The sequence below is a fragment of the Cygnus atratus genome, chromosome 1, assembly GCF_013377495.2.
Source record: "Cygnus atratus isolate AKBS03 ecotype Queensland, Australia chromosome 1, CAtr_DNAZoo_HiC_assembly, whole genome shotgun sequence".
In the NCBI taxonomy this organism is placed as follows: Eukaryota; Metazoa; Chordata; class Aves; order Anseriformes; family Anatidae; genus Cygnus; species Cygnus atratus.
In genome coordinates this window covers 61,549,621-61,564,813 of record NC_066362.1, presented here as the reverse complement: position 1 = coordinate 61,564,813, position 15,193 = coordinate 61,549,621, and the positions used below count along the sequence as shown (strand labels likewise).

Below are 15,193 nucleotides of genomic sequence, written 5' to 3'. Positions count from 1 at the left end.
TCCATCAGCAACACTCTGCCCTTACTATTCAGCTCTCAGTCAATGCAGACAACTGTTTTGGGGCTGTAACCTAATCTTAGCCCCAGGATACAGAGAGGAGCAGTGAGGAAAGACACAGAGCACTAATCACTGCACACTGCTGAAAGCTGCTAACACCGAGCAGAGCAAGACTAAACAAGCCTTTGGGTAGAGCAGCCAGGGAGCCACGTCCTACACACGCTAATGCCTGTTGACTCAGTTGTATTCCTCCTTGCACAGGTAGTGCTTAGCCAGCCCTCTGCTCCTCTCATTGCCTGCAGTCACCACATACCTGGAGTGGTGGCATTACACTTCTAAGAACAAAGGATTTTACATTCTCTCAACTTCAAGATTTTTCCCCAATGACTCATTTAGTAAGTATAAAAGAAGGCAGTGGCTCTGATGATTTCACAGGAGCACCAGTGGCATGGTGATCATGGTAATTTCCTCCCCAGAACATCTGGGGGACACAGCACTGAATGCATATTTTGACTGGCAACAACGAAACGTGCATTATATGTTGGCAGAACTGACCTCAGCCCCCAGTTACTGCAAGCTCACTAATCAGGAGAAAGCCATGCGACCTTTCACTGAATAAAGCTGAACAGTTTGCCTTGCATTATCAAGAACTGGAAGAAGGTTGGTCTGGTAAGTTGCTAGATCCCTGTTTCCATTCATGGGGTAGCAAATGGGAGGGAAGATGTTTGGCTTGCAGAAAAGGGATTTATTTTCTTGGGTTTAAAGTATGACAGAGGATCAAGAATTCAGGATTCAATCTTTAAAATAATTTCCCAAGGCCATTAAAATTCTTATTAAAAAAAAAAAAAAGAAAAAGTAGACGTATTTTTGGCAGTTGCAATTCTACCTTTAAAAAATCCCATTCCCATTCCTGCTGCTGGGGTTCAGTTTTATATGGTGGTCCTTCCTCTTGCAGCAGATTACCCCACCCCTCTGTACTGTACCCCAGCAGCATACAGCACAGTCCTCTGCCACAACTCGTCAGCAGCTGCAAGAGGCACGTCCATAAAATCAAGCAGTTGGAAACCAAGGCCAAACATACGGAAGGGAAAAGGGTGTTGATTTTCCTTTCGGAGCTCTCTCCTGCCTTCATACACAGTATTTATGGCATATATGGAATTAAAGCAGAGAGCAAGCACATACACAAAGAGGAGTGCAGTCAGTACACAGCAACACGGCTTCAAATTAACTGGACACCACATCAGCACGGCAGGAGTCAACCAGGGTGCTGCGGCTATGCCACCAACAGCCTGCGAGGCTGATACAAGACCTTTACACATCTCGGCGGATCACGCTGGTGAGATGTCACCAGAGTTCAGCTGCAGGTAGGTAACAAAAATAAGAGCAGTCTTACAGCCTCCACGTTTGCCTGCCGCTGCTGTTAGGACCACACAGACGGGCGGCACGCAGGCGCTGAGCGACTGCAGGATGGGAGAAGTATGCACAGCGCATGGGCTGGTCATTGCTTTGTGGTGGGACCTAACCTCCGCCGCTGGCAAGGAAAGGGGTAATCTGAGTAAAGGCACACCGAGGGATTAAAAATGAAAACACGTATCCTGTAATCAGACGCTCCAGAACTGCCAGCCCAGCTCTGCCAAGAGGAGTAGCTGTACAGCAAGGGCTAAGCACCGTATTTAAGTTGTTGAAAGGCTTACTCCCGTAGAATTCCGGGAAATGCAGAATTATAAAAATAGAAGTATTTACCAAAAAAAAAAAAAAGAGGTAGCATTGTCTAAATATTAACTCAGGAGAGAGGACGTTGCTCTCTTTCCACCCTCCCTCCCTGCACCTCCCTACTTACACACACAAAAACGCCATTCCCTCCCTGTCGACTGTAACGAAATATTCGGTGGACTCCCTCTCGATTGGTGTGTGTAGATCATTCAGATAAGAGTTTTAAAGGGGTAAGTTTGCCTGAAAATCCAGAATCCCTTGGCAAATGCAGCTTTCAAATGTTTATTTGGATAACGTCTGCCAAAGCCTTCCCCTCATGGTACTGCATGGAGGCTCCGCTTGCTGCCTGTCTCACCTCGGCGTCGAGCTGTACTGTGGCAGTGCCAGCAGCGTCTGTAAGCTACCTCAGCCTCCCTTTGGGAAGGCAGGCTGCTTTTAAATGAGAGTTGTCAGTGAACCAAGTAATTAGCCCTGAACTTTCTGAGATTCGTATCATCATGCAAGTCGAAGAGAAGTCTGGCCGTGGGTGCCCAGCAAAACAGGGCACGTCCTCTAAGACTGTGGGTTTTGATGTTTATCACCTCTAATCCCCCGGCTCATCGCAAGGGCTCAGCTGCTGTAAGGCAGCAAGAAATACTGGCCTTCAGCCTGTCTCTGTCCTCCCTGGAACCTGACTGTGCTGACAAACCTGACGTCCCTGCCACCGCCACTTAGCTCCACGCTAACTGCTCCGAGTTATTCCAGGCATTAAAGCCAGTCTAACCAGTTCACAGGGTTATAGATGGTTTTCAGAGACAGCAACACAGTGCATTTAACACTGAGGTAACTTTGAAGGACTGCATTTATCTCTTCTTTGACATTGACTTTTATGCGTGCATGGTGACAGCTGTCATTCCAGATAAACCCTCTGAAAAGGAGTGATGGAGCAGCACATTGGTCGAATCCCACCTCGACACTCCCCTCTCCCTGCTTTTTCCAAGCCCCTGTTACACAGTCACCATCTTGGTCACCAATGAATCACTTTCTTCTGACGTCTTCCAGCTCCTGAAGTCGCCGGTGATCTCTCCTCCAAGCCAGGAGAGCTGCGAGTACATTTCCCCCTCTCCTTCCTCCTCTTTCCGAGCACAGTAGGGTGACACTACCTGAAAATCATTATTAGTTTATTCTTATAACAACCCCTAAGAGCTTTAGTCTACTCTGCCAAGCCCTGTACTAGCAGAACAAGGAGTAGCCCTTGCCCCAAACTCCTTGAGAATACTGCACAAAACAAGATACATTTAGGCACACAGGGGAAAAATTGACCAGACTACACAATACTGGTCATATTGAAAGGCATGGCACACCCTTCATGACAATGTTATTTCTGATGGAGGGGTCTGAAGAACCATGACAGAGGATTTACGGGAGGATGGGAACGAGCAAGAAGGTGCACATGAAATCTTGAAATGAAATACGCACTGGAGGAGAAGGGCGGTGTCTTCTAGAAACCAAGCAAGACACGTTGTTGTAAGAGTAGACGACTGGGGTTTAGAAGTTGAAGGTGAGTATTCATCTTTATAACTGTCATGATCTAGGAGGCACACATGAAGTATTGAGACAGAGTCCAAAACAACAGGCTAAGAAAATGCCCTTGGTGACTGTATTCTGTATGGATATGGACAGGGCAGCACTGCAATGCCAAGATGAGATAAAATACACTGCAAACCACTCAATAATAAGAAAAGAAAGCCTGAATGAGAGATTTAGCTATCCAAATGGCTAGGAAAATCCACATCCTAAAGCTGGTCACTTTGGCTGTTAAAGAACTCTTCTCAGCCTTCAAAACCCTGACACCAAAGTTCACTGCTGAGCAAATGATCCTGACTGCTAGGACCCCCTTGCCCAGATGAAATTTCCTATGAACTTCACAGCTCTGTCATGCAATGACTCTAGATGAGAAGCGTTCCCCTTCACCTACCTTTTCAGTAACTCCATGAATGCCAGGCCTTTTGGCTTAAGCCATCCATATACTTCGCAAAATCTCAGCTAAAGATCCTACATGCAATGCACTAGCGCGGTTAAATTGCACATACAGAGTATGTTAACTGAACATTACAGTTGCAAAGCACCCTGGTATTCAGAAATACCTATGAAGGTTTATCTCAGTGTGTCTTTGCATATTATATAAATCTAAAAATGGCAATGTTCCTAATGTGATTGAAAACTTTCTCTGCAGCACCTGAACCTTACCCAACACACAGAGTGCACGGCACTCCCTTAGCTGGGGTGAATACCATGTTTTATTATTCCCGTTGCCTCTTGCACAGCCTCATCTCTCTTTTACCAAATACATTTCAAATTCAGTTCCTACAGAGTTGTTTAATTCCCTCCTAGGGAACAATCAAAATGCTTCACCAACTGGAATTAATTTCCACAGCGGTCCTGAAAATTCAAGTGAGCCATGGAGAGATTAAGGCCAAAAAGTATCTATTCATTTAAAATGATCAACTGGAGACAACTGGAATTGGATTTTTAAGATGATTTAGCACTGTTATTATACTTTACTTTATCAAAACAGTATGCATTGAGTTCAGGTGCAGCTGTGAGCATCTAGCACTTCTGCAAGTTAAACCTCCATTCCAAATCAAGCATCCAGAAAAACAATTCACCACAGTAACCAAGAGTTTGTGACATTTGCATCTAAGATTTCCCACGTCCAAGACCACAATTACATTTCTTTAGAATGCTTTTATGTGCTGCTTTGCTAATTACGCTGCCTCACTTTTCCCGCAGGCTCTTGTTTAGCATTCATCTTCTACCTTCTTTAAAAATAAATAAATTAATTAATTAATTAATTAAAAACAAAAACCACAACAAAACAAGGCAGGAGCCTTACAAAGCACCAAAGCTCCGTTAGTGTACTGAACAAAATTCTCACTGATAGGAACAGCTTTAAATATGGACTTTTCCAGCTGAACTCATTGTGGTCCCAAGTACAACACTGATAACGTGTTCTAAGAACCAGTGTATGCAATAGCACAGGAGAAAAAGCTTAAAAGATGCAATTCTCTCTTTGTGTGTTTAAGTATTGCACATGGTGCATATTTACACAAACCATCCAAGTAGCAAGCAAACCCTTTCTGTCCTCCACCTTTAGTTTAGAGCCCCTAAACCTGCCCCAGGTTCAATCGTCTGCAGTTAAGATGGACAATGCTAGTAGGACCTACCCAACATACCACAAGTGGACTTTCCCTTTTTCCTTTCCTTGCTCCAGATCCTTACACCCAAAAGGGAAAAGGTTGTTCACCATTTTGCTCAGTGAAAGCTTAAGATCTTTAAAATCCATTATGAAGATTGAGTCACGCAAAAGTACTTGGCTTTTGGTGCACAACACACCCAAATTCTTAATTTCTCTCTACACTGCCCACCACATACATTAAAAAGGTAATTTTCAACAAAAATGGAGTTCACTGCTCCTCTAAGCATTACAGCTGTAGCAATAATCAGTACATGTGATTTAGGGATACATGAAAAACATACACAACTAAAAAGGGCTGTGTTTGTACAGCAACCAAAATACCACCTCTACAGATTCCTAACTTTGTCCTTTCAGCTGCCAATATTTCCTATGAAGAGTCCTGGAACTGGAGGGGGAAGGAAAACAAAATAAAGCAACCCATGTGCTTTGCTATAAGATGTTTATCAGGTCCCATTTCTATGAAAATCAGTCAAAACTCTCCCACGGAGCTCTCAGGTAGCTGCCAGCTGCTGAAATAAGAAGCCAGGTTTCTCCATTCTTTCAAAACAGCAGTTAGGAGGCTGTGGTAACTTAGAGAAAAGGACAGAGCTACTTTTGTTCCTAGATGTGCTTTAAAGGCTGTTAAAACCCATAAAAATATGTCAGGATTAATATATATATTTATATATATATAATATATGCCACTGTATTCATTAAAAAACATGCACACACACACATATATATAAATTTATATATTTAGAAATAGTCTCTTAACACCACCATGTGCAACTTCCTGGGATACTCATATTTCTCTGATGACCTACAACATTTTACTTCTTCCTTGGCTTTCCCTTTCCTTTCCTTTCCTTTTTTTTTTTTTTTAATTGTATCCAACATTATGCTTTGCTTTTTAAAGACAAATTCTTCAATCTCACCCAATATACCAACTCCTCTCCTGAGAAAATGTAAATCTCCAATGTTAACTGAATTTCACCTTCCACAATAGATGTACAGAGCTTATGAAATAACTAAAAAGACATCCCTTGCTCCTCACGTTCAGCACTATTCATCAAAGAGTTTAACAGAGGTACTTTTTGCACGCATAGCCAAGTTGAATCAGGCACTTGCTCTGTATTTGAAATGAAATTAGAGATGCGCTACACATTTCCACCCATACCCACACAAGTGCTGAGAATGCAAGCATTCAGCAAAACACCATCATTTTCACCTCTTTCCTGCAGTAAAAAGGAAGACAGCACCACTAGGTAAACTAAGCCACATGAAGGATGTACCACAGAACCTAATCTTGATGGGCAAAAAAAGAAACCCAACCAAAAAACAACCCATATCACCATTACCACCATGTCAGATTGCAATCACACAGAAAACAGATACATGTGCTGCATCGTCATTTGAAACAAGCCTGCAAATAAGACATGTAGAAGCATCGAAGGTTATCCTTATATGTATAAGCAGAGTGAAGAGGCTGTCCTTGCCTCCTCAAAGTTCACTTTTCAAGGAAAAGATAAAACAGTTAGAGAGGGATGGAACAGGAAGCTTACGGAGACAGCAACAGACTGCTCATCCGAGCGCTTTGCACATCTGTCAGAAGAGACAACTCAGGACAGCGTAACGCAAGAAGACCCCTAATGACCCCAGCCTAGTGCATTTAAAAAATTCCCCTCTTCAGCTGCTTCGCGGATTTCAGCTAGAGGGCTCGAGTTTGCTCCTTTCAGTCCGTGACAGACCTCGCAGTGCCACCCAACGCAGTGCCCGTCACACATTAATAAGCGGCTCTCAGTCAGAGCTGGAAGTACGCTCGCACCAAAGGCCCGCGTCTGCCAAGCTGTGCTTCGGGCAAGCATCCAGCCCTTTGCCTGGACCCACCAGCAGCAGGATGACTGCTTCCTTGTCCTCCCAGGGCCCAGGCTCACGTAACCGCCCGTCAGACACAAGACACCTTCACAACACCCAAAGTACTCAAGTCCCACCTCCCCTCAGCGAGGCAAGAGCCCGCAGCCACAACAAGCGCTTGCTTTGACAGCTTTTCCAGGCGGTGGTCCCCCCGCCCCGAATAATGACATCGGGGCCCTTGAAATGGCCTCCACAAAGAAGATGCTGTTTGACTGCCAAACTGGGGGCCTTTTTAAAACACCAGGAAGGGAAAATTAAATAAAAGGGGAGCGATATAGAGCAAAATAAAGCAGCAGCGATACACGCACATCGCAACGCACGGCAGAAGCAGCCTATCATCTAATAAAGGATCGCCAGCCATACCTGCTCATCCCCTCCAAGCGGCCCAGAACCCACACAAGCCCCTCACATTACTTGCAGCACTACCAAAGTTGTTAGGACAGAAACAGCGACACATTGTTCCTCCCACACCTAAAGAAAGCAAGGTCAATACCCTCTTTTCTGGAGAGAACTTCATAGTTTTTAAACCAGAATCAGCTTCTCACATAAACCCAACCAGGAGATATCTCAGGGTTACAGGCTTTATTGCAACCACTTTTCAGGCTGAGACTGCACAAGGACACCGATCTTGATGTTTTTATTTTGTTTACAGGGAGAAAAATGTTATTTTTATAGCATCACCCTTAACACATGTGGGAGCGAGATGCTGAAATAGGGGCAAGCTCTCAAACGCCAACCGCCGAGTCGATGTTCCGCAAATGGGCTTTTATTGCCTCTGCAAATTTGCTCATGTCTGACAAGAAACTATCCTGAGAACCAAAAGCCACCATAAAAGAAGATAAATTCAGTCTTTCTAATCACTCCAATCCCTATCTAGGTTCCCCCATCCCCTTTCTAGGCAAAGTACACTTTGCACTGTCAGGGAGGTCAGTAGAAAAAAAAAAATATATATATATATTTGATGTACTGACAAGAGGTAGACTAAGGTGGTGACTGGGATTTACAACCTTTAAGCTTGGCAGTATAACATGCTATGAAAGATTATGATTTTTTTTCAAGATATGTGGAAATTACCCATAGAAGCACTGTGTTCAATGTAAATGGTTCTCTCTCGGCACTCTGAATTTTTCTCCCCACATGGATGCTGTGAAGGCACATCTGCATTAAGGCAGCAATCGGGCTTTGACGCACATTAAAAGGACTTAATGCTCACAGCAAATCACTAAGTGAGCATGAACTCCCAGTGCAACAGTACAGCTAAAAGAGAATGAGATCCCTGGTTTCAGAAACAGCAGGACTGGAAGTGGGAGGAGTATTCCCCCTAATGTTCATCATTTGGGAAACTATTCCAGGGAAATCAGCTCCCACAGTCACTTTATACATAGTTTTGAAAAGGAACTGCAAGTGTTCCTTTGTATAGAAAGGAAATGCGAGAATAGCTTCATGTCCAGAAGATACACCATATAGGGCAGCACCAAAGTGCAGTTCATTTAAACTGTATCCAAGCAGAAATCAAGAGGGAACTTAATCACAGCCTAAAAACACCTGGGGAAAGAGGTTTCTGAGCACAGATGGTTCTCTACTCCAGCAGGGAAAAGGCCATAAAGAGATCTCACATGCGGAACTGGAAGCTAAAGAGGGTCTGACTGCAAATACGGTTGTCAGTTGCAACAGTAAGCATGTGATCACCAGAATGCTTACCTCTAAATCAAAACTAACATTTTTCAGACACGCTGATGCAGAAGTGGAAGTTTCAGGCTTGATTCAGAGTGACCTATTGAGATTTTGGACCTCAGACATAGAAAAGGTCAAAAGTCTTTTCATCCTTTCGAACTGCAGATGCTGATAAAGCCTGACTGCTAGCCTTCCACATAAAAATCACTCAAATACAAGATATCATCACCAAACAGCTTCCTCCCCATAAGCAAACAAACAAAAACAAAAAATCCACACAGGAAAAAAAGTGAAAAACCAAGTGAAAAACAAGTTGCATTGGCATGTACTTGCAAAAAAAAATCTGTATGTCTTTCACAGCATCTTTTCCAATCACAAATGAAATTCTTTAAAGAAAAGGGAACTGGACAAAGCCAGCATAGAAGAGATTCCACTTCCATTGTTCACATCCCATGGATTTGGTATTGGGAGAAAAATAGACCGAAGTAGGACAATGCATATAGATGTAGACTATATACATATAACCTATTATACATATAATAAATACATGAAATATCAGTTGTACATATACTATATATACACGCATATCTATTAAGTACATATATTCATATAAAATGTATGAAGACCACTCTGAGCCTAGAGCCCACAGGTACCTCCTATGCAAAAATGTGGCGCACGACAGATTACTGCATTGCAGACTCCACACATAAGGACGCATTTCCCTGTACAAAGCGCTGTCTGGGATGAGGGCTGGATTTGTCATTGCCAGGCTATTTGCACTGGAGAAGTGGGAGCCATGTACAGTGATTTTGTGGGTGTTTCTCTTTCTTCTCCAAACCATGTAGGGAGATTGAGTTGAAGCTTACAAGGGAATTTTGGCTTTAAAAGCACATTGCAGGAAAACATAACCTCAGCAATAAAAATTAAAAACACAATACAGGTTATATTCTGGGGCCAGCCCCAGCTTTGGTACAGGCAAGCGTAGAACAGAAACATGACATTTCTGCAGAAGTCACTGTCAAACCTTTAGCAAAGGCAAGCTGCTTCAAATCCAAGTGCAACTTCAAAGCATTCCTGAGAAGGAAAGCATGAACAGGAGGGCAGGTAGGGACCAAGACAAGCCTCAGAAGCAGAGCCTGCGGGGGACTAGGAAAGGAAGGCACCCAGCCACCTGGCCCCAATCTGAGGAGAAAAAAACAAGCAAAGGACTAGTCAGCTGTTCACTCTCTCACCTCTGCAAGGCTCACCAAGTGAAAAACAAACAAAAAACCCAAATGCACCCATTGCTAGCCACTGCCTGATCACTGTAGCTTATCCCAGAGGATTAAAAGCCCCACATAGATGGTGCAGCCCCTGCCCTGTAGGTTTTCACCTACTGACCTAACAAGTCCAAAAGAAGGGGCAGCTGCTGTCCCAAGGAGTTTGTCCCTACAGCAGACAACGAATGGTGAGAGGGCAGGACTGGACCCCAAGCCATATAGCAGGCTAATCACAATCACTGCTGAAACTCCTGGCTCACCTTGCTGCTGGCTGGCTGACCACAGCCTTCTTTTCCAATTGCTGCAGGGACAACTGGAGAAAGACATGCACCAACTGTAACAGAAAGCTTTTTTTCCCTAACCATTTACACCTGTTGGAAGCAAACCTGTGCCCTGAAAGACCCCAATGGGTCCAAGAAGTCTCCTTACCCACCAGACTTGTTCTCAGCCTCCCCTCCCAGCTTCCTCATGTCCTTCCATGAAGCGCTTTTCACTTCATAACAACCCACCACGCATCCTCACAGCTACTCTGCAGTTACGTCTTAAAACCCGGGGCTCACAACCAGAAAGCAGAAACCTGCTGTGAGAGGAGCAGCAGCACCAGCGGTGCTGTCAGTACCTGGGATGCAGCCTCCTTTCTAGTCCTCCCCTGGATCCCTCCCAAGCCAGGATCCTTACTCACCAGCTCCAGCAAACAAAAGTGTATGGTCAGCCAGCTGCAAACAAGCAGCCCAGACCTATAAACCTTTCTCTCAAGTATCTTTAGTCTTAAAAGTTTATGCAAAACTGAATATAAGAATAGATTCTGAGGAAAAAAAAAAAAGAAAAAAAAAGCAACAACATACCAGATGTCTTGCACACATCTGCTTTAAAATAGTTACACCTGCGAGTGCATTCATAAGCTGGAGATTTCGGGACTGGTGCTTTCAGACAGTGCACATTAGCAATGACCTGTGAGTGTTTGAAAAAGCTCTTCTGCATAAAGCCAGGGAAAAAATCTGAATACAAACAGGACAGAATGACTAACTGGGAAAAACTGGTGCCTGGACCTTGATCTTATGAACACTTACTAAGCATTTTCACCTTGGAGTCAATGGGACTTCTCAAAAGAGCTGCACCAAGGCTGATACACTTGCCAGGCTTTATACTTCCAGCACTGTTTTTTTGTTGTTGTTGTTGGTTTTTGTGTGGGTTTTTTTTGACTCTTTTGCTAAGATTGCCCAACAGGACCCTGCTCCAGCTGCCCCAAGGTGCTGCTCCCGTGGGAGCCCCCAGCCTTGGCCAGGTTGCAGGACGCGCACCCACAACCACCATCTGCAACACACCCATTGCCAAGGGAACAAACTTCAGACCTGAAAGCTATTTTTAAAGGCAGATAGGCATGCAAGGATACCAGGCCCATGTCAAAAAAGCACCCTCCCGGCCCCCCACTGCCCTCTGTGGGGGCATCCTCCTCCCTCCTATCCCACCCGAAGGCTGGGCCAGCACGGGGCTCAGCAGCCACCTCCACCTTTCAGATGGCACCCAAGGGCTGAGCAGCAGATTAGTCTCACGCAATTAAAATGCACTGAGTTAAAAGAAAAGACGCTGGAAGCCAGCTGGCATCTAAATATACTGAGGCACATTGCACTTGAGACTTCACCTTTGTGGAAAGGAGCTAGCAGCTCCAGGTTACATTGACAGAATGCTGCTGGCATGACAACTTCAGTAGGGACCAAAACAGGTGCCTTTGCCAAGTATGTATTACCTAGTCATACAGGCTAAGGGGTCTGGCTCTAGAAATCCCTTCTTTTCCCCTCCCCTTGCACGTTCCCCCTCTTTGCATGCCCAGAAACTCCCACTAACAGAGGGGTCAGCAGTGCTACACACCCTGGGGATCAAGCCACCAGCGCTCATTGCTAGGAGAATTACAAAGGGTCTTAAAAAGAGAATTATAAAGAAGAAATGTCACGTTATTGACTCTGCTGCAAAATGAGGACAAAGCCTGTTTACCACATGCTTTGTACAAAACCCCAGGCCCTTAGTCCTCTGGAACTAAACGTGAAGCTCTGAAACAGCATCCAAGCTCCGCTTGATCACTGTGTGCCCTCTTCTTTTTTGCACCACTCTCACCGCAGGCGAGTACCCATGCACGCACACACGCATGCAAGAATCTCATGCGAGCCTCCTCATTAGCCTGTTTCTACCCTCGGTCCTGCAGGGCTGGATCCATGGAAATGATCATGGAAACACAACACTAAGAGCTCAGCAATCCGCCCAGTGGGGTAGTTATTTGGAGAGGCTGGATTTTTTGCACATTTTTTGTATTTGCCCCTCTGCCAAGGGAACTGGAGTTCACCAGTGTTGCCAAGAGCATTGTGTGCCTCCGCTGTCTAACCATGAAGATGCTATCAATCTTCAGCACCAAATCCTGCAGTACTGCCACCTGCAAACTACCCCTCTCTCTCCCTCATGGACTCAAGGACTGAAAAATTATCAGCATGATGCAATTTGGATATATATTTCAGACATCCATGTTAACTGTAATACTGTGATTTCCTCAAGTATTTCTCTGAGCTTCAACATTTTGAAGTCAATACATATTGAAAGGTTCAAAAGAGTCATTCCAGGGTGAAGATTAAATAAAATCCCAAACACCAAGAACAACTCCTCCTCCTCCTCCTCCTCTCTTATGAAACATTGCAGAATGAGCAGAAGATGAAATACTTTCCATTCATTTTCTATTTTTAAACCCACTTGTTAATGTTTCTTGGCTTTTAAAAATATCATTTGACTAGAGCTCTATTAATTACCCAGTAGTCTCAGCAGTATGAATTTCTTCAGGATTTTTCCCCAAAGGAAACTCCCCTCACTTTTAGCCTAGTTTGGAGCTTCTCTCTGTTAACTTCTGGGGAAGCTTCCTTTCTGAAGTTTCTTGTGCTTGTTCTCTTGCCACAATAAAAGTTTCGTCTCCTGTATGTATTAATTTAAAGATATTCACATAAAACAGTTTGGAAATACAAAAAGGGAAGGCTTTATGTAGATGATGTTTCCAGACCATCTCTAAAAACCTGGTCTCACCTTGAAAAGCCTTCTCACAGGTTTTATTTGTTGTCCTCAGTGAAACGCAGCCAAACTTGTGAAATCTGCAGCAGGCCCCACCTGCTGAAGAGAGTTTGAAGAGAGTGTTTTGGACTACAAGACTGTCAGCCTTTGAAAACTCATGACCTGGTGGATCTTCATAAACAGCTTAGCCTGTTAATGCTTAGACATAAGCACTAATCTCTCTCTGCCTTTTATTGTGATGTAGCTTAGTACTCTACTGCATTTCACTGGAAAGCTAATGTTGAACACATAAACAGATTATTAGGAGTGAAATTCTGCCATGGTGAGTACTCCTAAGAGATGCCAGTTATTCATCTCCTTGCTCCTCCACCAGCACTAGCTTTTAACTTGAACTCCCCTCCCTGCCAGCAGGTATCTTCATACCAGAACAAACAGGTTGGATCCCGTCCTCCCACCATTCCTGCATTTCCCTTTTTTTTTCCCCTTCAGATGTTTATAACAGCTGAATTAAACATGACTGCTAAAAAATGCCAGCGGCGTTAATCATATCCTGTGCATCACCATTTCCCACAACATTTATAATGCTGCAGTCACTGTCTTCACAAAATCACCAATGGCTTCTTGATGCTTTTAATTCTTTGCCTTCACTTTCTTCTTTTCTTAAAAGTATAAAAACAAAAAACAAACAAAACCAAAGAAACAGGACTTCAGCAAGACAGCTTTAAAGACTGGAGCACCTGAAGTTGCATTCCTGCACACATATTTAAAAAAAAAAAAACAAATAAAATGAGCGAGTTTTCATTTGGGGATACCAAAAAGCTCCACATACTCACTACTAAAAATAACTTTAGTTTAAAGGGAGGGGGTTGTTTTTTATTAAACCTGAAGTGATGTAGGTTGGAAGAGACCTGTGGAGATCAGCTTTCCCAATCCTTTGCTCAAAGCACAGCCAGCTCAGATGAGATTACACAGGGCCTATTCTGGCTCAGCCTCGGATACCTCCACAGATGAAGACAGACTCTGACACCTGTTCAAGCACTTGACCCACTCACGGTGACAAAGGTTTTCTTAGCATCCAACTGGAATTTCCCTTATTGCAACTTCTATCGTTACTCTTGTGCTATCACTGTGCATCTCTGAGAAGAGCCTGGCTTTGTCTTCTCTGCATCCTTGCATCATGGAGCTGTAGACAGCAGTAAGATCTCCCCTCTGCATTTTCTCCTGAAGACTGAAAAGCCTTCTCATCCTTTCCTTACATGTCACGTTCTACAGTACCCAGACTTCACTCATTTGGTTTATCGGTCTCCATTTATCTTCAAGAACCACGGATTTGGATGCATGGAAACTAGTGTATTTTTGGACCTTCTCCCATTTCTTCTGGATGAACACTTCAGTTTTAACTCAAAATGTTAACAGTGAGAAGTTAGTAATTTCTGCTGAGCACAACTTCCTTGTTTGTGGACAAGTTTCTTTACCCACAATGCCTACAGACTTAAATCAAAGAAATTCCCTCTGTGACTTCATTGTAGGTATTTCAATTAGCACAGAAAGTCCACATGCACCCGTGGTGCATCACCACCCCACCAGGAACATTTCATTACTCCACCACCACGACAAGCAAACAAGGACTAAGGGGAACAACATGAATTTTGCACACATCAGTACTACCTTCGTTGAAGTTGTCATCAGTCGAGATGTGGGTGAGGGGAGACTGGGGCCGGGAGTCCCCACACAGGGAATAGCTGTGCTCTGCCTGGATGAGGGGCGCTGGGGATGCTGGAGACAGCTCCACCTCCATCACTTCATTCTTCTCAGACAAGAAGGGATCGTTCAAGAGCTGGCCTAGGACGTCTGGTGAGAACTCATCCAGGAACTCTGTGAAGTGCTGTGGAGATAAAAGGGGGAGAAAAGTCTATCTCCTTGCCTGTCTTGTCAACAACATGAGAGCATTGATCAGAACAATCCTAGTATCTGCACCAGGCATCTGTGCCAGCCAGCAGCAGGAACTACCAGCCCTGCTTAAAGACCTCCTGCTACAATCGCTACTTCGAGTTGAAAAACTACAGCTAGAACAGCTGTCCTCTCGCAGGCATACACTGAAACAGAAAGGTCTGTGATTAACTCGCAACAAAAGCAGAAAATAGAAGCACAGTAGCCATGCCCTGAAGCAACCTCCTTTTTTGCCCCAAAGGTACTCAGTATGCCACCACCAATGTGATACCACACGTCACCCAGACAGCATGAAAGTTCCTGCAGGATTTACTGTCAGAATACTTTGTGTGTAGAATAGAACATACTGGGTTAATGTTCACAGAGAAGAAAAAGGAAACGTACCCAGGCACAGACCCTCTGCCACTGCAAATGACAATTCTAA

The 15,193-nt window shown here is 44.1% G+C and overlaps 1 protein-coding gene across 6 annotated transcripts in view; it reads right to left on the bottom strand.

The window, feature by feature from the left end:
- The window catches only part of CREB3L2 (cAMP responsive element binding protein 3 like 2), a 73,119-nt gene that overhangs the window by 18,179 nt on the left and 39,747 nt on the right, over positions 1-15,193 (bottom strand). For 3 of the 6 annotated variants that reach the window (XM_035568541.2, XM_035568539.2, XM_035568544.2), the window contains exons 2-3: positions 14,488-14,704; positions 12,835-12,918 (exon numbers count right to left, since the gene is read on the bottom strand). In XM_035568541.2, coding sequence (XP_035424434.1) covers positions 12,835-12,918; positions 14,488-14,704 — 301 coding nt within the window. The remainder of the gene's footprint in view (positions 1-12,834; positions 12,919-14,487; positions 14,705-15,193) is intronic. The other 3 variants (XM_035568542.2, XM_035568543.2, XM_035568540.2) reach the window with 2 other exon arrangements.